This window comes from Sphaerodactylus townsendi, linkage group LG10, assembly GCF_021028975.2.
Source record: "Sphaerodactylus townsendi isolate TG3544 linkage group LG10, MPM_Stown_v2.3, whole genome shotgun sequence".
NCBI classification, from domain to species: domain Eukaryota; kingdom Metazoa; phylum Chordata; class Lepidosauria; order Squamata; family Sphaerodactylidae; genus Sphaerodactylus; species Sphaerodactylus townsendi.
In genome coordinates, this window is record NC_059434.1 from 4,934,476 (window position 1) to 4,958,634 (window position 24,159).

The following is a 24,159-nucleotide window of genomic DNA, read 5'->3' on the forward strand; positions in this document are numbered from 1 at the left end:
TTCCACCACAACACAGGGGAGATAAGCCACAGAGGCTGTTTTGTGATGGGCTCCCCCTTCTGCGGTGGTCATTCCGTGGCTATGATTACTACCCTGTTTTAGAATTCCAAAGGTGTTCACAGAACCCAGTAGGTTGGGGACCCCGACTTAGAATAGTAATTTAATGATCGTTAATGAACTTGTTTTTTTTACAATTAGCACAGATCAGTCACTTTCTTTCCCCGTTACAATTCTACCCAAATATGCAAATACTTTAAATACTTTACAACCATTTGACGTCATTTGGCCAGTATTTTTCCTACTGTGATGGACTGCCCAGTAGGAGGAGGAGGAGGAGAAAAAGGAGAAGAAGATGAAGAAGAACATGAACAGGAGGAGGAGAAGGAGAAGGAGCTTGGATTCATAGCCCGCTTTTCTCAACCCTATAAAGTCTCAAAGCAGCTTACAAACTCTTTCCCTTCCCCTTCCATAACAGACACCTTGTGTGGTTGGTTGGGCTGAGAGAGTTTGAAAGAACTGTGACTGGCTCAAGGTCACCCAGCAGGCTTTCTGTGGAGAGGCTGGGGATGAAACCCAAGTCACCAGATAGGAGTCTGCTGATCACATGGAGGAGCGGGGAATCAAAGCCAGTTCTCCAGGTTAGAGTCCATCTGCTCTTAACCACCACCCCACCCTGGCTCTAAGTGGGTCTAAAAAGTGCAGGTCTGTCTAAGGCCAGGTTGTTTACATTCCGGAGGGAGGAATAAGCTCCCTAGTGACAAAGGAAGCAACCTGATTGGACATGCTAACCTGCACTCTGATTGGTGTAACAACTGGATCACTCAGAGAGGGAGGAAGATATCTCTCAGACAGGAAACTTTTGAGGGGATCTATCCATCCATCCATCCATCCATCCATCATCTATCTATCTATCTATCTATCTATCTATCTATCTATCTATCTATCTATCTATCTATTTATTTATAAACCGCTCCAGAAAAAGGATCACTATTTGATGGCACCTTGCACAAAATTATTTTCCATACGGAAGCAATTCACACATTTCACAATGAGATATCAAGCAATTAGCACCCCTCTGTGAACTGGCCTGTAGCGATTCAACTCAGATACGTGTGGTTTACTCTAATCATAGTTTATGCCCCAAGCCAAGATTAGTGTTTCCAAACATACAAGCAACCTATGATTTAGAGCGGTCTGCTTTCATTTTCCACCCATTCAGCCCGCAGTTCCTAGATGCAATGGTCTATGGAAGTAAAGCCATAGCTATAATGATAGCTGACAATTCACATCAAACCACCGTTTGTACAAACCACAGTTTGTACACCCACTTCAAACTATGACAGATTCTGGTTTGCCCACCAGACTATGGTCTGACATATTAGTCATTCATTTAAACCACAGACAGGCGTCCTTAACCGTGGCTTGGCCCAATGCCTGAAATGAACAAAAGTAACAGATCTGTGTGAATCAACTCTTAAAAGGCCTGCAGAGAGATGGCGAATGTCGGGGGACAGACAATCCACTCTCAAACAGCACAATTCAAATCCCTGCTCTGTCTTGAATTCACTGAGCATTCAGGAGCAAGTCATTCCCTCTCTGATGTCATTTCTACAAAGCAAGACTAATAATGGCCTATGCTCTCATAAAAAGCTCTTTAAACATTATAGGAATGTACAATAATAGAACTCTAGTTTCTAGTCCATGACTGGTATGGAAGCATGTAATTCTGGCCATACAACATACAATATTATGGTCCAATGTGACATTATCTTTAAAATAATCTGCGAGCAATAAATCTTCAGTGCCACAGTCCCTTGAACGATGGTTAACCTACATATAATGCCAGTGGGGAGATCTGACTATAAGTACTGCACAATCCAAGAGAACTGCCTCTCTTGCAATACTGCCAGAAGCCAGGATTGAATTTACCCTCAAACTTTCTGCCTGTGCCTATCTAGATGTTGTCAAGTAGAGCCTTCCCATCCACAGAAAGAGGAAATGGCTCCATGTTGGAGTTTGTGCTGTATGAATGAAAGGTACATATTTATTTACTTATTTTAATATTAGGAAAATTTAATTATCCTGTTGTTTTAATTAGTAATTCTCCAGAGCCTGAGGAGTGGATATATCCTTTTAGCAAATAGAACTAAATCGGGAAGTGCCAGATATTTCCTGGTGTTGGATCTTAAATATAGTCAAATGGTATCTGTTTTACAAATTTGTCTTTGAATTGAATGGCTAAACCCTTTTAATCCATCTTATATTTTTACAAATGAACTGTCAAGTTGGAAAGCAAAATCCATAGATGTAACAAATGATTTTAAATTTAATAATTTAATAATAGTGTATAACCACTGTCTAATACCTAATGCCAATAAAGGTTATTGTGTGATTGTGATTGTGAATGAAAGGTTAAAAGGATCCAAGGCAGCAAAACACCTTAGAGCAGGGGTGTCAAACATGCAGCCTGTGGATGACCTGGGAGCAAGGGGGAGGGGGGCTGCCAAAGTTGGCTCACAGGCCTAATGAGCCCTTTCATAGGGTTCCGATCTGGACTGGCGAGCCTGCTGTCAGGTCACCAGCTGAGACAGTCACCCCTCCCTCTGGGCCCAGACACAGTTATGTCATATCCGGCCTGTGAACAAATGACTTCGACACTCCTGCTCTAGAGAGCTGGTACCAGCAAAGATCAACAGTGGGTCCGTCTAACCCACCATCAGGCCAGTCTTTACCTTTTGACAAGCATCTGCCCGGCCACTCTTGGAAACAAAGCAGTGAACTAGATTAGAGATTTAAAATTTCCGGAATTTTTGAAGCCAGAAGGGGGAGGTGTTTTCCCCCAGTTCCCCCCCCCCCCCGACATATAATGCAAATGCCGCAATCCAACACCAGTAGCAACCTCATCGGAGCTGGCCGAAGAACCCGCCTTTTCCCATTTTAACTTTTTTTATTTTTGCAACATCTGCTTGACAACAGTCTTTTTAAGACCTCAAAAGCTTGCTGAATATTTAATGGTTTTGCTTTGTCCCTAATAAAAAGACATGACAGGGGTTTTTAATAGGCATTTCTGGAAAAAATGTATGTGATACTGATTTTCTAATCAAGACTAAACTTACTTGACTGTTTTTATTATGCAGGACATAACATTTGCAGCACATATAAAATTGTATTCTCTGGCATACTTCTGAAGCTGAAAAGCATAAATGCCTTCATTTTCTGCAAGCTCAATTGCAAATACACTTTACCGTGAAAAGAGAGCCAACTGCACCTCGTCGAAGGCTTTCACGGCTGGATTCAACTGGTTGTGGAGCATTTTCCGGGCTGTGTGGCTGTGGTCTGGTGGATCTTGTGCCTAACATTTCGCCTGCATCTGTGGCTGGCATCTTCAGAGGTGTATAACCTCTGTAACAGACTTCCCTCTGTGATCCACCAGGCCACGGCCACACAGCCCGGAAAACCCACCAGAACCAACTGCACCTTCTTAGCATATGTGTCTACGTTTCTGCTATCTGAGAGGCATGAAAAGAAAAATGGAAATCACAAATGGAAATTTTGAACAAACATGGAAATTTCGAACAAAAGAAAGTGGATTATTCGACAAAAACAGTCTTATATAGTCACAGTAGGACTGGCACCATATTTTGACAGTGTTTTAAATTCTGCAATAGTGAAAATGTTGAACTACTTAATAGTGTCTTGTGGCCATAAACATGATAGCATTTTAATGTCAGACAAAAACAAGGTTGGGCCTTTAACTGCTTGTTGCCCAGGTAGTGGGTGTCTCTGGCCCCTTCCGCCCACGCAAAATAATGCATTTTCAAACCACTTTCACAACTGTTTGCAAGTGGATTTTGCTATTCCGCACAGCTTCAAAGAGCACTGAAAGCAGTTTGAAAGTGCATTATTCTGCATGTGCAGAAGGAGCCTCTGTTACAGGCCTTTACGGAGAGCCGCAAAGCTTCACCACAGAGGAAAAATCCACAGGAACAGTAAATTCAATTGTCTCAAGCAAACCAAGGGAAAGCAATGCAACCAAAATAGACCTGCCAGCTCCGTTCATGAAGATGGCAGAAATGCACCTGGGGTTTAAGTACTGGATACACCACAAAACCTGGGAAGAGAGAACCCTCCCAGGATCAACCCCCCACATCTCCAGTTTAAAAGATCCAGTTGTGAGCAATGTAAAAAAATCTCTGCCTGAAACGCCAGAGAGTTGCCACCCGTTTGAGTAGACAGTATTGATCTTGATGGACCAATGGTTTTATTCAGCATAAGGCAGTTTCAAAAAAGACATGTATACATCTGTTTCTCCCTGGTATACAACGTGAGGTTACTACAGCCTTTCCAGGCCAAGGTCAAGGAGCTAACATCAACAGCCCAGGTCCAAGGTACTGGAGGGACTAAGACTTTCCATATGCTCTTGCTCTACCTTTTGCCCGAAGATTTTAATGAAGCCTACCCTTGCATTCCCTCATCTGCACAAGTTAAATCCAAACCTTTTCTGTAGCAATATCTTATCTCTGGGATCGTGTCAGGCAAACTCCCTCAGGATCAGAAGATTAACCAAATTCTTCTTGCTCAGGCAGGATTTGTGGTCCTAGGAGGGTCAGGGAACCTAGCTTGTTCTATAATATTGCTTTTTGGTAGATCGGTCATGCTAGATCATGAAGAAGAAGAAGAAGAAGAAGAAGAAGAAGAAGAAGAAGAAGAAGAAGAAGAAGGAGGAGGAGGAGGAGGAGGAGGAGGAGGAGGAGGAGGAGGAGGAGGAGGAGGAGGAGGAGGAGTTTGGATTTATATCCCCCCTTTCTCTCCTGCAGGAGACTCAAAGGGGCTGACAATCTCCTTGCCCTTCCCCCCTCACAACAAACACCCTGTGAGGTAGGTGGGGCTGAGAGAGCTCCGAGAAGCTGTGACTAGCCCAAGGTCACCCAGCTGGCATGTGTGGGAGTGCACAGGCTAATCTGAATTCCCCAGATCAGCCTCCACAGCTCAGGCGGCAGAGCAGAGAATCAAACCCGGTTCCTCCAGATTAGATACACGAGCTCTTAACCTCCTACGCCACTGCTGCTCCTGTGGTTGATATTACGCCACTGTGGTTGATATTACTGTGGCTGATTTTTTGGTATTGTGTTTACAGTTGTTTAAAGAGCATATTTGAGCTACTCATGTCCAGCATAAATTCTGGAAATGAAACTATCCTGCAGCCAAGGCGACCATCTGTGAAGCATGGCTGACACTTAACAGCTTCATTGAACTCTGCTCTGCTTTCCTTATATCATGCCCCATTTTTTTTTAAAAAGCTCTTCTCTGCCCAAATTGTACTAGCTGCACCTCATACATGACAGACAGACTTGGCAGCTGACCCTACCAGACAGAATGAAAAAAGAACAGACAAGCTGAGCTGCCAAAGGAAAGGCAGAAGCAGATGTTGGAGAAATATGGAGGTTCCAAAGCTTCCGGTGAGAGACTGAGGGTGAGCTGATGCCTTTGTAAGTTCTCCAAGCCGCAAAGCACCATGGCAGCAGGAAAAGCTAGCTGGAAGGTAGGTTTCAGTGAAGCAAATGACTCTTGAAAAAAGAGAGATAACCCACAGTGCTTCAAGCTCTCCTCTTGAGTAAACCGTAGGAGTGGAGGCTCTTGGGATGTGCTCCGGAGTGGAGAGCCAGAAAGCAGGGGGAAGATCTATTGCTCGCAGCTGCGTTCGAACCAATCTGGACTTTAAGCATGACCAACTCTCATTTCTTAAACACTGAAGGATAATTAATCTTCTGGATAAAGAGAGATTTCTTCTGTGCTGAATATAAACAGCCATGTGGTGAGATACTCCTTTTCTCTGAGGAGCTATTAAAAATAGAATGGAAGCTTTAAAAACTTAAAAGGAAAATTGGCAAAAAGTGGGTTAAAGAAAAAACGTAAGGAGGACTTTTATGTTGCTTGCTTATTTGTGGAACAAAGAAAAAAGGGAGGGGTTAGTACATACTTAAGATTTTTTTTCTTTTTGACAAAAGTGCATGTGGAACAAGTTTGCTACTGGCCTAAGCCAGATTTACACAGATGGATAAAACTGGTTTTATCTGGGGGTTGCCTAAGACTGCATCAGTGTTCTCCATCTGTAAAACGGACAAATGTTAGGGTTGGGGGTCACCACAACTTGAGGAACTGTATTAAAGGGTCGTGGCATTAGGAAGGTTGAGAACCACTGACCTAGGGTATGCCATAGAGTCTGCCCTCCTAAGCTGCCAGTGGGGCTGACCTCTGCAGTTTGGCGACTGGAGGCTGGCAACCCTATTTCAAGTCTGCCGTGCTCGCAATAGACATGTGTGTCTTTTGAGGGATGGCGGCTGCAGTCCTGGTTCTCCATGAAACACTGAGCAACACCCCCCCATACTAGTAAAGCATTGCCCCCCCTCTCCGCAAAGGGTTGCAAACTCTGAGTTGAGAAACACTGGTGATGGGGGGGGGGCGGTGGCTGGAGTCCAGAGTGGGCAGGGTTTGGGGATGGGAGAGACCTCAGCAGGGTATAATGGGAAGTCACACTCATTTGTTAGGAGGGCCAGATCTGAAATAAATGTGACGGTCTGATCAAGTTAGGCGGGGGGGGGGGGGGTTCCTCAGCTAGTGAGCCCCCAGGAGCTTGCCAGCTCAGATCAGCAGAGTCACGGGGGCGGGGGCAACTCATCAGGACAGATGAGTCCTGGGGACAGGAGGGGAGGCAGAGGGGGTCCAGCATCTGGATGAGGCCCACTCACCCTGGGGAGAAGGGGTCATCTAGTCATAGCCCACCCATCCTGGGGAGAGGGGGCAGGAAGGAGAGGAGGGAGGGGGCCGTCATCTGGTCATGGCCTTCCCATCCTGAGGGAAGGAGGTGAGGAAGGGAGAGGGGTGAGGGGGCCCATTATCTGGCGGAGACCTACCCCGGGGGGGGGGGGGGCCTCAGCTGGCTTGTGAGCCTGGTATGCCCTCTCAAGGCGCCAGATCCGGCGTCCAGGCTGCCTGTTTGACCCCCCCCCCCCTTCCAAGCAGGCATTTGCTCCAAGGCTGGTCTGAAGATCAGCTGTCATAACAGGAAATCTCCAGACAGCACCTTGAGGTTGGCAACCCTACCAAGGAAAGCCTTATTCAAGCGGGACATGGCTGTTAACAAATAAGAGGGAAGGGGTGGCAGGACTAGGCGGGATTCGAACCTACACCGGCAGCCCCGCTCCCAGGTCAGCCGGGGTGCCGATCTCGCGAGACTCCGCGAGACTGTCCGTCCGACTGACCTTGCCGGAGGTTCCGTCGCCCAACACCACGAACTTGAGCTGCCGGTCGGGGCAGTCTTCCTCAGAGTCCGACATCGCCGGCCGGCCGGCCGGGAGGAGCCCCGCGCGGATCCACTCCTCACGGCAGCGACGGCAAGGAAAGCGCCGCCGCCATCTTGCTCTCCCTCGGCGCGGGTCGCGATGGGCGAGATCATCTGGCAAGACTTGAGGGGGGGAACTGGGAGGGAAGGTGAGGAAGACGGCCGATAAGGGAGGGGGGTGACCAAGCCGACGTGGCCGGGGGGAGGAATTCGTGGAAAGGTCAACCAGCGCGAGCGGGGAAACCGGCGACGAAGCTCGGCCCCCGCTGAGACGCCGATCACGGATCTCGTCCCCCCTTTTGCGAGTAAATGGTTCGGTCCAAAGCGGATGCCGTCATAATTCGGGCTGCTAATGACGCCCGGCACGGTAACTAAGGCCGAAACGGGACTGGCAGAGAGCCCCGCCCCTTTTACTTAATATGGCAAAAGAGCAGGCCACGGTATGTCAGTCAAAGGACCGGAGAAGAGGGGCGCATGCGTATTGCATGGCCTGGTCCAGATGAGGCAGGAGGGGAAAAAAACTGCAGATTGGCGAATGTGCAGCTCGGTGCATTTAATTTGGATCTTTGAAACCACAAGCCGTTGATTTGAGTGGAAATGATTTAATTTACACCAAAAAGTGACGATTTAAACCAAGAGGAAATAGTTTGGAAATAAAAACCACATGGTACCATCTTCCTCCCATGCTTGTGAATATTCAGAAAGAGTTATTAAGGACGATCGATGTCCCTTTGTTTTTAATACTTATGCAAAATAATATTTTTGACGTAGAGTCCAGCTTCCAAAGTGGCCAGGTGGACTGATGCCCAGGGGATTGCAGGGGAGCTCCAGCCACCACCTGGAGACTGGCAAACCTTTTTGGGACAGCCTTTGGCTGTAGCTCTGTGCAGCCTGTCCGTGCAGCCTGTCTGTCTGTGGCCTGAGGGCTTACAATGTTCGCTCAGATGGGCAGAGATGAGCAGTGAAAACAGTAAATAGGTAATACGAGTGGAAGTGAAACACGTACACACTTTGCCATGTGAGAGGTCAGGTGGGGTTCCCCCCCTCACATGCAGGTAACTTTCACTTTCTGTGCCTCACCCACTGCTACCACACAATACACATCCAGCTCATCCTCACACACCTAACTCTGCCCTCCCTCACATCCAACCATCACTTACCCACTTCCTCACCCATATTCGCCACAGCTCTCTTTTACTACAAGCGAGCTGGAGTTTGCCTTTTTCTTCTAAGAAAATCCGCGGGGTGGGGGCGAACCAACACTACTGGCTCCGCTTCTTTTGCATGTGGCCCTTTAAGAACCCAGGGAGCTGGCCTCGATCTGAGCGCCTCACCACCCTGCCTCTGATGCCTGACTGGGATAGCCTCCTTGCCCCAGTTCTGCCTTACCCAAGCCAGGACTGTGCGTGTCAACCAGCCTCATGGACAGCGGGATTCGCACTCTGGACAGTTCCGCTGTGGAATGGAAAGGGTTACCTTATACTAAAAACACAAGGCACTACCATATAACGATGTGCATTGAAAAGGGAAAGAGGGATTCCATTTGACCACCTCAAAAGGCTATGCTAGGGATCATTGGACCTGCATGGACATCTGTGTGGGTTGCGGACTGTGATGAGAAGGACAGTTGCCACAGCAAAGAGTGGCTGGGCCCGCTAGTAGTGTATAAACACAAAACACCTTGCACCTGTTTGTTAACAGTACTCAGTACTGAATAACGAGAAAAAAAACCTTTGCTGGACACTCAAGGTACTGACCAAACTCCCATTGACTCCTCATAAACACAATATACATAACAACTTCGAAACACACAATCCTTAGACGATTCTCACATCTTAACAATCTAATTAAACCTGGATGCAACTCGCCTCTTGACAATACAGAAACTCTTATCCTGCTGGATTTTTTGCTTGATATCTCACATGGAGATAAGAATTTCTATTATATTGTTTAAGACATGAGTTGCATCTAGGTTTAATTACATTGTTGAGACATGAGGATTGGCCAAGGATTGTGTGTTTCAAGATTGTTGTGTAGGTCATTTCTGAGCCATGCGGTGACATCACAAATTTTACTAGGCAGACTGTGTTGACGGGATGATTTGCCTTTTCCAGTTGCCTGCACTTTGATATGGCTTTTCCAGTTGTCTATACTTTATGCCCAGCAAGCTGAGCCCTCATTTTACCAATCTCAGAAGGAAGGCTGCGTCAACCTTGAACCAGCTACCTGAAACCGATTTCCGTCGGGTTCGAACTCAGCACACCTTAGACTGCAGTACTGCAGCTTACCACTCTGACCACGGGGCTCTTTTATCTTTTGTACTGAAAAGCATATTGACCCTGCACACTATGGCCCCTTCCGCACAAGCAAAATAATGCGTTTTCAAACCACTTTCACAACAGTTTGCAAGCAGATTTTGCCATTCCGCACAGCTTCAAAGGGCACTGAAAGCTGTTTGAAAGTGCATTATTCTGTATGTGCGGAAGGAGCCTATGATTAGTTTTACAACAGTTTACCTACAATGCTTTTCTGTAAAGGAGCCCTGGGAACTGTAGTTTGGCAAGGCCTGCTGTGAATTTCTCTTGGAGTGCTTAATGCAGGGGTGTCCAACCTATGGTGCTCCAGATGTTCATGGACTATAATTCCCATCAGCCACTGCCAGTATGGCCAATGCTGATGGGAATTGTAGTCCATGAACATCTGGAGCACCATAGGTTGGACACCCCTGACTTAATGCCTCCATGTAGAATTACTACTACCAAATTACTTTGGGAAGAGAGAATAAATGTTCCCTAATTTAAATATGTGGCACACGTATGCTCTAAGACAGTGATGGCGAACCTTTTTGAGACCGAGTGCCCAGACTGCAACCCAAAACCCACTTATTTATCGCAAAATGCCAACACGGCAATTTAACCCAAATACTGAGGTTTTAGTTAAGAAAAAATGGTTGGCTCTGAGGCGTGCGTTACTCGGGAGTAAGCTTGGTGGTAGTTGATGGCTTTGCTTTGAAGCAACCGTGCAACTCTTCAAACGGGTGAATCACGACCCTAGGAGGGTTTACTCGGAAGCAAGCCACATTGCCAGCAACCGAGCTTACTCCCAGGTAAAGGATCATGCTTTAGTTCTTTGCATGAAAATCATTGGGTTTAACAGCGCTTAACAGAGTTACCTACACTGCTTCCCCAAAGCTGGGTCTTAGGTTTAATGCTAATAATCGAGCCCAGCGGCCTAGGCCAGCCTAGATGTGGGGTGGGGGGATTTCCTCCCCACATGATGAACTCTTTTTATGCGTGCCCACAGAGAGGGCTCTGAGTGCCACCTCTGGCACCCGTGCCATAGGTTCGCCATCACTGCTCTAAGAGTTGTTCCCTCTTTGTACACACAGTGATGTACCAGTGCCAAACAGGCGTAATTTGGACCCATGATATAGTGAACCTATAAAACAGTTTCTTCATTTCATCCTTCCAGGTCCACAGAAGCAACGTTTTATGTGCTCTCTGCCATTTTGTTAAACAACCAGAAAATACAAAACTGTCACCTCAACAGGTGACAGGAGACATGTGTAGCTGGATCCCGCAAATAATATTTCATGAAGGGGTGGAAATAATGACGCTTTTAAGAAACCCCCGTTTCAGAGTGCTTCCTGGCTCTGGCCTTTCGCTCGCACGAGCTGCAGTTTAAAAGGTTCAGGCCACTAAAATTCAAAGTGACAGAAACCTACAAATATTTATTGCCGTGCATTTAATAAAATTTACATTTACAAGCTGTCAGTTTGTAATGCTGAATAACTAGTAGTTTAGGAGGCTGAATAACAACCCGGGGTGTTCTGTGGGTTCATTACTGCTCACTTCTGATGTGTTTCAGATACACAGAATAATCCTTCAAGCTGAGGAGGGGTTGTGGGGGGGGGGGGGGTTATCTCCATTAAGTCAACACGGGCACAAAAACTTCCATTGAGTTGCAGAGAAGCCAGGAAAAGGAATTTATCATGCCTCTATAAAACAAGGCATAATTAAGAACCCCCCTTCTGCTTGCTTAACGTGCTAATATGAGAACATTAGGGGCTAACGTCCCACCTAAGGCTCAGTTTCTGCAGCTGTCTGGGCGTTTGTTAATTTACAGACTCAATTACGTGGAGTCCCTTAAATGCAGAGCAGAGGTGGGTGGTAAAGGTGCACAGCTAATGAAGAAACACAGGGTAGAAAAACCACTTTAATGCCTGTTTTATATGCATCTTGGGTACCCATTTCTTGAGAACAAAGATCATAACTGGAACAATTCTCCAGGCAGGAATAAATATGCCTAGTCTTGAGACACACCTAAAAAGTCCAAGATGGCTAATGCCTTTTGGATTCCGGGGTCTGCTCCGAAACAAAATGCAAAGCCAAATATTTTGCTTGCCGTAATAAAAACACAGAGCACAATTCAGTCCAATCAAGCCCTGAAGAAGAAGGAGGAGGAGGAGGAGGAGGAGGAGGAGGAGGAGGAGGAGGAGGAGGAGAGTTTGGATTTATATCCCCCCTTTCTCTCCTACAGGAGACTCAAAGGGGCTTACAATCTCCTTGCCCTTCCCCCCTCACAACAAACACCCTGTGAGGTAGGTGGGGCTGAGAGAGCTCCGAGAAGCTGTGACTAGCCCAAGGTCACCCAGCTGGCGTGTGTGGGAATGTACAGGCTAATCTGAATTCCCCAGATAAGCCTCTACAGCTCAGGCAGCAGAACTGGGAATCAAACCCGGTTCCTCCAGATTAGATACACGAGCTCTTAACCTCCTACGCCACTGCTGCTCCTTTAGAGGTATGTTTATTGCAGTAACAAAATTAAGCATATGTATCAATCTCTTTCCCCTGCTGAAATGCAGAAGATTTAAGGTCCAGGAGGCTCGGCCAAAACATGCCGAGGTCTGCCATTGCTTTCCAGAAGATCTCTTGGGAAGACTTCTGAATCATCACACTATTCGTCTGCCCAAAGCGAAGTCCTTTTCACTCTCACTGATTTCTTGGCCAATATTCACGCTTGTCCGCGATTCTCCCAGGGAAAAGAGTGGAATTCAAAAATGTCTCGTTCCTGCTCCATCACGCACTGAAAGAGGCCAAGAGAATGCCGCCGTTGACACGTCCATGCAAACCAGGAGTTGTCCATTCAGGGTAGTTTTATACACACATTTCTTGTATTGGGTAATGAGGCATGCCAGTTTTCCATGAAAAAACAACAACATATCACTTTGGGTGCTGTGTGGTTTCCGGGCTGTATGGAAACCACACAGCACCCAAGTGATTCCGGCCGCAAAAGCCTTCGACAATACATTGAACATATCACTTTGCTATTCCAAGTGGGCAATTCCGCTGCCAATTTTTTAAAAAGAAAATAGAATGAGCAGATGCTGCTGCCAGAGACCCCACAATTCTGGGGGACTCCCGCCACACTGAACTCACCGCTCAAGCGAGGAACTTGGCTGAATGGAGCTGGGAGTTCTTTCCGCTCTCTCCTGATCCCGTCCGTATCTGGTGTGCAATAATTTTATTTTCAGCTTTCGTGAACTGAAAATGTCTAGGTTTGAATCCCTGTTCTGCTCCCTGCGTGACTGTAGGCCTGTCACTTAACGAAGTTGTCTGTTGTGAGTGGGTCATGATCATTTTTCACCGGAATCTTTGGGTGACCTCAGTGGAGTCTTGGGCCTGCCTCAGTAATAACTGCACAATTGCGTAAGTGTAACCTCAGCTTGTGGGTTCTGTGGGGCAGAACTTGGAATGAGTTTGCCACAACAATTTTTAAAAACAAAATGGTTTACTTACTTAACATATAACATCAACATTTAACATTTAACATCACACTTCAAGGTCCTGTTCAGGTTTTCAAGTCCTTATATTTTCAAGTCCTTATATTTACAATCTTCTGATATTGCTAAGTCCAATTCTTCTTTGCAAGTGGGTTGGCTCCTGAAGACTCCAAGGGCTTGATGAACAGGATTGAACATGATGAAGGTTTCCAGGAGAACTCTCACCCATTACAACCACAAAAAGAAACCCAGAAACAATAAACTCCAACATTTACAACATAGTAAAAATAAACAACTACCTTCCCAGTAGTTCCCAACAACATTGCAGTTATCTTAACAAGGTGTTCAGGGTTTTAGTAGCATTGGTAGGAGTGAGCTCCAGATGTTAGATTACAATTCCCATCAGCCCCTGCCAGCATGGCCAATTGGCTGATGGGAATTGTAGTCCATAACATCTGGAGTGCCAAAGGTTCGCCACCACTAGTTATACAAATCAAGGTAGCCTTGTCTCCTCCAAACTAGCTCCGCAGCCTTCTCCTGCTTTGGGTCTCCACCCCTTCCTGGGTCAACCCATTCTGAGCATGGGGGTTACATAAGTAGCTCACAAGGTCTCTAAATGTGCAATGGAACAAGGTCCCTTTTGTTTGAAGTATTCTAGCCAGGACAGAGCCAGAGAATGAAGCATGCCCAAATTAGATTTTAAAAGAAAAAAAAATAGACATTTACCTCTGTAAAATGGAAGCTTCCATTACTTAGTGCCTCTTTTAGCAGCAGTGGCGTAGTGGTTAAGAGCAGGTGTACTCTAATCTGGAGGAAGCAGATTTGATTCGCCGCTCCGCCGCTTGAGCTGTGGAGGCTTATCTGGGGAATTCAGATTAGCTTGTGCACTCCAACATACGCCATGGGGGTGACCTTAGGCTAGTCACAGTTCTTCTGAGCTCTCTCAGCCCCACCCACCTCACAGGGTGTTTGTTGTGAGGAGGAAAGGGTAAGGAGTTTGTAAGCTCCTTTGAGTCTCCTTGTAGGAGACTCCAACTCTTCTTCTTCTTCTTTTAAGAATGGCGGGGGGGGGGGGGGTTATACAAAAAAAAATCAGAAGTACCTGTTCTTACACCCGTCCAAGATTTCCATCAATCATCATCACCTTTCTCCTTATGGTTGTTAATCTTTCTGGGGTTGTGATGGCTGAATGTGGCAAGTGTGTGTGTGGGGGGGTGGGTATTTAAGAAGGCTGATATTTATCTAAGAAAGCTATTTATTATAAGTGCATAAACACTTCTCGGACTCTAAAAAGAAATGGTTAATGTCCAGCATGTACATTTCTACCAGATCACTTCACAAACACTGAAAAATTTGCACAGACCAGTGTGGCGTAGCAGGTTAAGAGCTCGTGGAGCAGCAGTGGCGTAGGAGGTAAAGAGCTCGTGTATCTAATCTGGAGGAACAGGGTTTGATTCCCAGCTCTGCCGCCTGAGCTGTTAGGGCTTATCTGGGGAATTCAGATTAGCCTGTGCACTCCCACACATGCCAGCTGGGTGACCTAGGGCTAGTCACAGCTTCTCGGAGCTCTCTCAGCCCCACCTACCTCACAGGGTGTTTGTTGTGAGGGGGGAAGGGCAAGGAGATTGTCAGCCCCTTTGAGTCTCCTGCAGGAGAGAAAGGGGGGATATAAATCCAAACTCTTCTTCTTCTTCTTCTTCTTCTTCTTCTTCTTCTTCTTCTTCTTCTTCTTCTTCTTCTTCTTCTTCTTCTTCTTCTTCTTCTTCTTCTGTTGTGTGAATGCTGCCTGCGTGCCATCAGGTCACTTCTGACACTATGACTTAACGACCCCCAAAGCATCCTATTGTGAAGAACCTTGCTCAGCTCTTGCAGAGTGCCGGCTGTGGTTCCTTGATTGACTCCGTCTACCTCATGTTGCGTCTTCCTCTTTGCCTGCTGCCTTTAACTTTTCCTGGCAGTTTTGTCTTTTCCAGTGTCTGTGTTGCTTGCAGGAAAATCACTGGTTTAAATTCATTTCTGAGAAGTCAAAACTACCAAAATGAATTTCAGCAGGGAGAAAAGTTAAGGCACTACATGTAAGCAGAAAAAATGAAATGCACAGATAGAGGGGCTGATGGGAACTGTAGTCCATGAACATCTGGAGCGCCATAGGTTGGCCACCCCTGCTCTGGAGTGTGTTTCTCTCTTGGGGACTCAGATAAAAGTGGTGGGGAGTAACTCAGACAGCCCCCCCCCTTGGAGAAAGGCAGGAAGGCTTCTTTGGGAACACTTTCCAGTAATTCACAGGAGCCTTTCCAAGGAGGCTTCTTGTCACCCGTCCCCAAGGAAAAAATCAAGAATCGCCTTGACTTGAGTTTTCTTGGGAGGCCTCTTGTCCTAAAATCCCTGCAAGGTTCCCATAAGCCAGCAGTGGCCGGAGGGCAAAAAGAGTCTCACTGGATAAATAAGGGCTTCCTTGAGCTGGGCATAGAGCAGGGGTGGTCACTGAGGGAAGGCCAGGAGGAAAGGTTGTGGTGAATTCCCTTGGGCAGGAGGTTGGACTAGATGACCCCTCGGTGTCCTTTCCAGCTGTCTTTCTCTGTTTCCCTTTGCTCCCTGATTCAAACCAGTGGGATGCGCTGGGGTGAGGACAAAATAGGAGAGGGCGACCTGTTGAGGCCAGACCAGGTGCCTGGCTGGCGGGTGGCTTGGAAAGCCCATTCGGAAGTCAGGTCCTGGTGGGACATTTGCCCCAGGGTGACTTCCCTGAATGCTTGAAGAGCGGCGGTCCAACCGTCAGGAGTCCCTTTCCTAGGGGGCAGCAGATTTGCCTTTCTCCGTGTGGCCAAGGCCCCCAGTTTGGCCAGCCAGGCTGCCCAGCGGGCCGATTTGAGGCCGTCTCTCTCGTGGCAACCGAATTGGCCCAGATTGTGGCTGGGGACGTGGAGGGATGTCAAGACTGCCCTTTGGGGAGCCAGCCCAGCTACCTTGGACTCTGCCGGCCCCCTGGGCTGCCCACAGCCTCGCTAGCCACGGGTCCCCCTTCTCCTCACTCTTTCTCCCAAAGAGAGATAGCAGATAACTTTTAGTGGCATACAGTAGTACAAAGATTTCAGATAAAATACCCCTGCCCAATTGAAAGACAAAGCACAAAGCAAAATTAAGATCGTTTGTTTATGACCGGGCTTAAAACCTGGCCGTTTGCTCTAGAGTAGGGGTGGCCAACCTATGATGCTCCAGATGTTCATGGACTACAATTCCCATCAGCCCCTGCCAGCATGGCCAATTGATCTGATATAGACTGTTGTCCGGTAAAGATCTGGAGACCACGATTAAAGTCGCCAAGTTTGTCTACAGTGTGTGTAAAAGCAGGAAGAGGGGAGTTATCCCTTCATTGAAACAATGAAAGTGTGCCCATGTAACGATGGCTCAGTTGAATCTCTGGCCCACCAATCACTACACTGTCTCAGATTCAAGGAAATCAGATCCAAGTATGTGAATCTCACTCCTTTACATTTACCCCATCTCCCCGATTTAATTAGATTACACCACTTGTTGGACAACCCTGATCCTTCTCTCTGTATGATAGTGGCAGACTTTCTCCTGGAAATTACCAAGCGCCAGTAGATTTCCTTCGACCTAACATTTATTTCCTGTATTGTATATGCTTTTTAATCCTTTTTTTAAATTGTTGTTGGACTGTTGTCTATGCCAATAAAGGCTTGCTAATTAAGTAAGAAACAATGAAAGTTATTGAAAAGAGTTCAGCAAATAGTGCTCTAATATCTCCAGAAAGAGAGAGTAGTATTTTATGTTGAATGCAATAATAAAGAGGCTGATTAAATAGACAGATCAATTATAAACTTTATAAGTCTTAATCTTTTTACATATTTTAATATATTTATGCAGTTATAAGCATGTTTTTACTTCAATTGTATAAGCATTGTAGAGGCTGACTGTCAGAGGTTTCTACTGCTGGTTTTCTGCAATTTGTTTAGCAAACTGATTAGTGAATTGGGTCGTGTTATAATAGGGTGAATTGATGTATGATCTGGAAGTGGTCCACTGGTCTGTGACCCTAATAAAGAGACTGGTGAGGAGGAGCCCTCATGAGCACCTTTACTCGAGAGTAAGCCCTTTTGACCACAGTCGGATAGGCCTGTCCTTGCATGAGATTGGGCTGCTGAATTTGGGGGGAGGGGTGGTCTGGTGTCTTTTCCCCTTCTTTTTCACCTTGACTGACTTTGTCCCCTCCGGCTTGGGGGAGTTGAGTGGCCTAGACACCCTTCTGGGAGATCCACTTTCCGGCTTCTTCACAGAGACCCACCAATGCCAGAAGGAATTGTGGGGGCTCAGCACGAAGGTGCCCATTCTGTTGCTGGGCGGGCCTTCTCTCTGGACTCGGAGGTAAACCGCGTCTGCTGCTGGAGGTTCCATTTAGGACAGCCGCAGACGGACAGTTCATTGCATGCAGTTGTCTTGTTTCTGCAACTAACTACGCAGAAGGTTATTAAATGTGAGAGCATCAGTCTAAGGACAGACAAGAGGTGACACAGAAGGACAAAAGACTGAGGAGTCTCTCTAACGTCACAGCCCTCTCTTGCTGACCACTGACCCTCCCCCTGCTGGGTCTTCTTTTAAGTCCTTTTGCACATTAAACATTGCTACATCCAACAGGACCCCCAAGGTGGGCCTAGCGCGCACAGCTGGCGCGCGCCTGGAGGTGTCTGGGGTGGGGGGAGAGAGAGCCGGTAATTGTCCGTCATTAGCCGGCTTGAAAGGCGATCCGGCCCCACAACTGAAGCCGGTCTTGATGGCAGAGGAGGCGCAAATTGGCCTGAACCCTCTGCATCAAAAGCGGGGGGGGGGGGGGGAGCCCGGAGGGGGACTCGGAGAGACCCTCTCTGGATTTCCACCCCCCCCCCCTGCTTCTTTCATTCCTTTTCACAGAAAGATCCATGTCCCTAAAGCATAGGTGTCAAACTCGCGGCCCTCCAGATGTTATGGACTACAGTTCCCATCATCCCCTGCCAGCTGGCAGGGGATGCTGAGAACTGTAGTCCATAACATCTGGAGGGCCGCTAGTTCGACACCTGTGCCCTAAAGGGGAAGCCACGCCTTTAGACGTAGGAGCTCCGCCCACTGACTCCATGGAGGTGGGGGGGGGCTCTGAAGTTAAAGAGGTGCTCAGGGGAGGGAAGGGGGTGGGTGAAGGCAGGGCTGAGCATGCACAGAGCGCCTTCCCCGGCACTCTCGCCAGTGTTGTCAATACCGTGAATTAAACACCACTAATAAATGCCGCTGTCACGAATACCACACATAAAGACTACCGTGAACAAACTGAGACTTTTCTCACTTGGGGTGGGGGGTGCGGGGTTGGGTCATGGAAGCAAAAATCCCCCCCCCCCGAAAGGTGAAGAAAGGGCACCTCTTTAGAAGGTAAGAACATTGAGCTCCAGCTGCTGAGGACAGAATCCGAGGAGGGGGGTGTTTGATGCAACACAGCTCAGAATGTATCTATTAATTACTTACCCCATAACACGTTTCAGACCTGGGAACGAAGGGCATTCCTTTCAAAGGCTGAATCCGCATGGGCCAAAAACAGCGGTGTGAAAACGGTGTGAAAACAGTATAAACCCTTTTGCACCGTTTTGAACCCTTTTACACTATTTTCACACCCTTTCCACACTGCTGTTTTTGGCCCATGCGGAATCAGCCAAGGATTCCTTGGGCTCCGCTTCAGGTAAGAAGAAGACGAAGAAGAAGAAGAAGAAGAAGAAGAAGAAGAAGAAGAAGAAGAAGAAGAAGAAGAAGAAGAAGAAGAAGAAGAAGAAGAAGAAGAGGAGGAGGAGGAGTTTGGATTTATATCCCCCCTTTCTCTCCTGCAGGAGACTCAAAGGGGCTGACAATCTCCTTGCCCTTCCCCCCTCACAACAAACACCCTGTGAGGTGGGTGGGGCTGAGAGCTCCAAGAAGCTGTGACTAGCCCCAGGTCACCCAGCTGGCGTGTGTGGGAGTGCCCAGGCTAATCTGAATTCCCCAGATAAGCCTCCACAGCTCAGGCGGCAGAGCTGGGACTCAAACCCGGTTCCTCCAGATTAGATACACGAGCTCTTAACCTCCTGCGCCACTGCTGCTCTTAAGCCGAAGTTCCTGCAGCAGAGGGCGAGCGAGCCCTGATGGCTTTGCCTTTCGCTTCACCCGGAGCTCCTTTGCCCGTGTAAACGCGCCTCTCCCGGAGCGCGGGCTAGTGGGACTTGCGGTTTGGGTGGGATCTCACCGTAACAGTAGCAGCGATTGTGAAGACTCGGAGATTTAGGGTTTTTTAATTGCACTTTTCCCCAAGCCAAAATAGCCTCCGGCTATCCACGTAAAAGCGAGAGCGGGGCTGCTGCGGCTCGGATTTCGGGGCGAGTGCGGGTGGGGGGGGGGGGGGGAGAGTTGGATTTGGTCTCCATAAACACCCGAACCGGTCTAGGTTCCTCTCCCTGCTCCCCGCCTTCCTCCTCGACTGCCAGCCATAGCGGCGTGATGGTAAGCCGGTTTGACTCCGAAGTACAGGCAGGAGTGAAAGGTTTGCTTACCAGATGTCGAGGGCCATCCCGTGAAAGAATCTCCGGATTCAGGAGCAACGCAATCGGTGCGGCCAGACAATAATACTTCAGTGCTTTGGAAGGCCCCAGACCGGCTGGCATCATGGGCTACATCCCTGCGAGGTAGGCTGTAGAGCAGAGCCAGGGCAGGGAAGGGGGGGGGGAGGCTGAGGCCAAGAAGCGAGGCCCTCCCTACTGAATGGAGAACGGAGGGGAAATGCTAACGGGGCCTTTCTGGTGTGTGACTCCAAGAAGAAGAAAGACAGACAGACGGACAGACGGAAAGACAGACGGAAAGACAGACGGACAGAAAGAAAGAAAGAAAGAAAGAAAGAAAGAAAGAAAGAGAAAGAAAGAAAGAAAGAAAGAAAGAAAGAAAGAAAGAAAGAAAGAAAGAAAGAAAGAAAGAAAGAAAGAAAGAAAGAAAGAAAGAAAGAGTAGTAGTAGTAGTAGTAGTAGTAGTAGTAGTAGTAGTAGTAGTAATTTGGGTTGGAGTTTAATTTGATCGTTTTTATCGATTCTATGGGAGGCGGCAGATCAGAGCTTTCGGCACAGGATCTTCCAGGCGGATTTCGACTTCCATTTTTTACAATTTAGGCTCCTTCCGCGGATGCAGAATAATGCACTTTCAATCCACTTTCAATGCACTTTGCAACTGGATTTTACTGTGCGGAAGAGCAAAATCCGCTTGCAAACAGTTGTGAACGTGGATTGAAAGTGCATTATTCTGCATGTGCGGAAGGGGCCTTTGTTCCTTAACCCCAAACCGATTTGCCTGCGCTGATAGATCTTAACTGCCCAGCCAGACATCTGTGGGATGGGGTCTTCCCCTCCCCATATTAAATGCGCGTTCACCACTGAAGTCTACTGCTCATCACCCCCCCCCCCCCCCGCCCGCCCGGACCTGGGGATCGCGGGCCAGGTGTCAATCGAGTAGGGGTGGGTTTTGCTTTCCATCGAACAGACACGGATCTTTTCAAGCCACTTACTGCAGCGCGGGCCCATTGACCTCTGTGGGCTGTGTGGACCCAAACTCCCAGAGGCGAATTTGTGCCGCTGAAGTTTATTAACTGGGAGGAAGCAGAAAGATGATAAATCCTTCGAGCTGGTTTAGCCAGTCAGATTCTGGACCCCCACAGAGCCCCTGAGAGACCAACCAGAGTTGCAACCTGGGCCTCTTCTGCACATGCAGAATAATGCACTTTCAATCCACTTTCAGAATGGTTTGCAACTGGGTTTTGCTCTTCCACACAGTACAATCCAGCTGCAAAGTGCATTGAAAGTGGATTGAAAGTGCCTTATTCTGCATGTGCGGAAGGAGTCCTAGAAACTTTCCAGAGTCTACTTGGAGCTCCGGTTTGACTCCGGAAAGTTTCTCCCCTAGGGCCACACATGCAGAATAATGTACGTTCAATCCATTTTCTAGTGCCCTGTGCAGCTGGATTTCACTGTGCGGAAGAGCAAAGCCCCCTTGCAAACAATTCTGAAAGTGGATGGAAAGTGCATTATTCTGCATGCATGGAAGAGGCCTTAGTAAGACTCTTGGACTGCTGGATTCTGCGGATCAGCAGGGCGGCCGGCTGCGCCGTTGGTTCCCGATCCGAAGGGGCGCAGCGGCAATGCCGCGTTCAGTGCTCCCGGCGTCTTTCTTGGTGGCGCACAGCGGCCGGGCGCGTGAATCTCGCCCATTCGGTGCTCTGCGAAGCCAACCGGGGGACCGAACCCGGAGCGAAACCGCGGCTTTTCAACGAATGCGCGCAGGAGAGGCCCGCCAGAGCGCGGCCGCCCCCCAAGCCCCGGGCTCCGGGCAAAAGGCAGCGTTTCTGCCCGGGGAGTCGCCCACTGGAACGCTGCGGGGCTGACTGGCGAGGAATCCGCGCGGGTCGTCCGGCCCCCAGCCAGGCCCCGTGAGTGGCGCCACTCGGACCCGATTTTTCGGGGCCACTAAGCCGGGACTCCGTCGTTTGGCTTGCAGAGGCGCCTTCCCTGGAGCGCTGGATGTGCGCTCCGCTTCGCTTCCAAACTTCCTTTTACCTTTTAAAACATTGTTTCACGCAGTGGGGGGGGGGGGGGGGGGAGAACGGGGGAGAACACAAAGAGTTTGCTTTGCAGCTTGTAGAACTGCACATAGAAGGAAGGAAGGAAGGAAGGACGGACGGACGGAAGGAAGGAAGGAAGGAAGGAGGGAGGGAGGGAGGGAGGGAGGGAAGTGTTGGAAGATCCACACCTGGTGCGCGCGTGTATCCCTTGAAAAGTAGCAGAGTGGCACAGAGGCTAAACACAGGGAAGCTTACCTGAGCACGAACAGGTGGTTGAGCTTGCTAGAGAGAACTTCAGACACAAAAGAAAGTCAGAGTCATTTGTAGTTTCTTATCTAATAAAAAGAGTATTTATTAGTGAACTCCATTCTGGATAGAAAGGTGGAGAGATAGGTTCACTATCTAATCTAATCTAGCTGGATGGAGGCGGATGTGTAAGAGACACATCCTCTCCCTAGGCATGGTGAAGGTAAGAGTAATGGAGAGGGTTTCCGAGAAGAAGGCGGAAGCAAGGGAGGAAGTCCCTAAGAGTATCAGTCTACATCAAAGGGATAGACTCAGCATGATAGAGTAAAGGTGACAAATTCCTAAGTCCCTATCTAGCCACTAGCTCGCTAGTAAAAAACCCCTCTGTAGGATGAGGCAGGAAACAGCATAAAGTCCCTTTCTTCCAACAGGAAGGAGGGAGGAAGGAAGGGAGGAAGCAAGCAAGCAAGCAAGCAAGCTGTTGTGGCCAAGCGAAGCATCCTGGTCAAGTGGTCAAATTGGGGCCCAAATGGGCAAGACATTTCCTGGGCCAGCGTCCCCTCCGTCCCCCTAGCCTGCCTCGCGGAAACTCAAAAGAAAACAGCTGCCAGCGCGCGCCCCCGCCCCCGTCAACCAGGTTGCTGGAGAAGAGGTCGGTGCAAACCCGATGGACCGCTGGGAGACGCCACCCCCCCCCCCTCCAGGCGGCCCCCTTCCTCCGCGGACCGCCCGGGTGACATTCTGCTCCGGCTGAAGCGAAGGGCAAACCTGTCCGGGGCTTTCAGGGGAGCGCAGCCTCACCTCCAGTCCGGGAAAGGGGCTTCCAGCGGGCAGGGGGGCGACTCCGAGACATGCCCCAGGCGCCTTCTGGGCTGCGCCTTTTTCTCCCTGGAGCGCTGGAGGTGCGCTCCGCTTCTCCTTCGCTTCCAAACGTATTTTTACCTTTTAAAGCATCGTTTCACGCAGTGCTGGGGGCGGGGGGGGGGAGAACACAAAGAGCGAGGGGTTTGCTTTGCAGCTTGTGGAACTACACATGGAAGGAAGGAAGGAAGGAAGGAAGGAAGGAAGGAAGGAAGGAAGGAAGGAAGGAAGGAAGGAAGGAAGGAAGGAAGGAAGGAAGGAAGGAAGGAAGGAGGGAGGGAGGGAGGGAGGGAGGGAGGGAGGGAGGGAGAGAGAGAGAGAGAGAGAGAGAAAGAAAGAAAGAAAGAAAGAAAGAAAGAAAGAAAGAAAGAAAGAAAGAAAGAAAGAAAGAAAGAAAGAAAGCTGTTGTGGGGTTTCCCAGCTGTGTGGCCGTGGTCTGGTGGTTCTTGCTCCTAACATTGTGCCCACATTTGATCCCGGCCATGAATGCACAAGAAATAAAAACGTAGGTTTTTGATTGAGAATGGAAAACAAAACCTTTCCACTCAACTTAATTCCACACCACTTCTGCCTCTCTGAAATGCCAGACGATTAACAAAAGCTGTCCAAGCTGAGACCTGGGAACATTATCAGGCCTTGAAAGGGGGGGGGGGTGGATATTGAATACTGTAACTCACAGTAACCCCCATTCCCTTCCCGTCTTTTCTTTTTTCTTTTCTTTTTTAAAAGGGCCATCCCAGGGAGGGAGGGAGGGAGGGAGGGAGGGAGGGAGGGAGAGAGAGAGAGAGAGAGAGAGAGAGAGAGAGAGAAGACATTCCCTGAAAATAAGACATAGTGCATCTTTGGGAGCAAAAATTAATATAAGACACTGTCTTATTTTTGGAAGAAAGGGACTTTGCGGTGTTTCCTGCCTCAACTATTATTTACTAGATAGCCAGTGACTAGAAAGGGACCTAGGAATTTGTCACCTTTACTCTATCATGCTGGTCCTGTCCCTTGATGTAGACTGATACTCTTAGGGACTTCCTCCCTTGCTTCCGCCTTCTTCTCAGAACTCTCCATCTTACCTTCACCATGCCTAGGGAGAGGATGTGTCTCCTACGCATTTGCCTCCATCCAGCTAGATTAGACTAGATAGTGAACCTATCTCTCCACCTTTCTATGCAGAATGGAGTTCACTAATGAATACTCTTTTTAATAGATTAGAAACTGCAAACGACTCTGACTTTCTTTTGTGCCTAAGCTCTCTCCCTCTCTCCCAAGCTCATCCATGTGTTGTCCAGGTAAGCTCAGCTGTGTTTCAGCCACCCTGCTCTA

At 48.3% G+C, this 24,159-nt stretch overlaps 1 protein-coding gene across 6 annotated transcripts in view; it reads right to left on the bottom strand.

Moving 5' to 3' along the window:
• RAB28 (RAB28, member RAS oncogene family) overlaps positions 1 to 7,463 on the bottom strand; it is an 82,468-nt gene extending 75,005 nt beyond the window's left edge. For 4 of the 6 annotated variants that reach the window (XM_048509521.1, XM_048509520.1, XM_048509522.1 and 1 more), the window contains exon 1: positions 7,263 to 7,463. In XM_048509521.1, the coding sequence (XP_048365478.1) occupies positions 7,263 to 7,337 (75 nt within the window). In that variant the 5' untranslated portion in view covers positions 7,338 to 7,463. The remainder of the gene's footprint in view (positions 1 to 7,262) is intronic. The other 2 variants (XM_048509523.1, XM_048509526.1) reach the window with 1 other exon arrangement.
• Between the last annotated feature and the right edge of the window lie 16,696 nt (positions 7,464 to 24,159).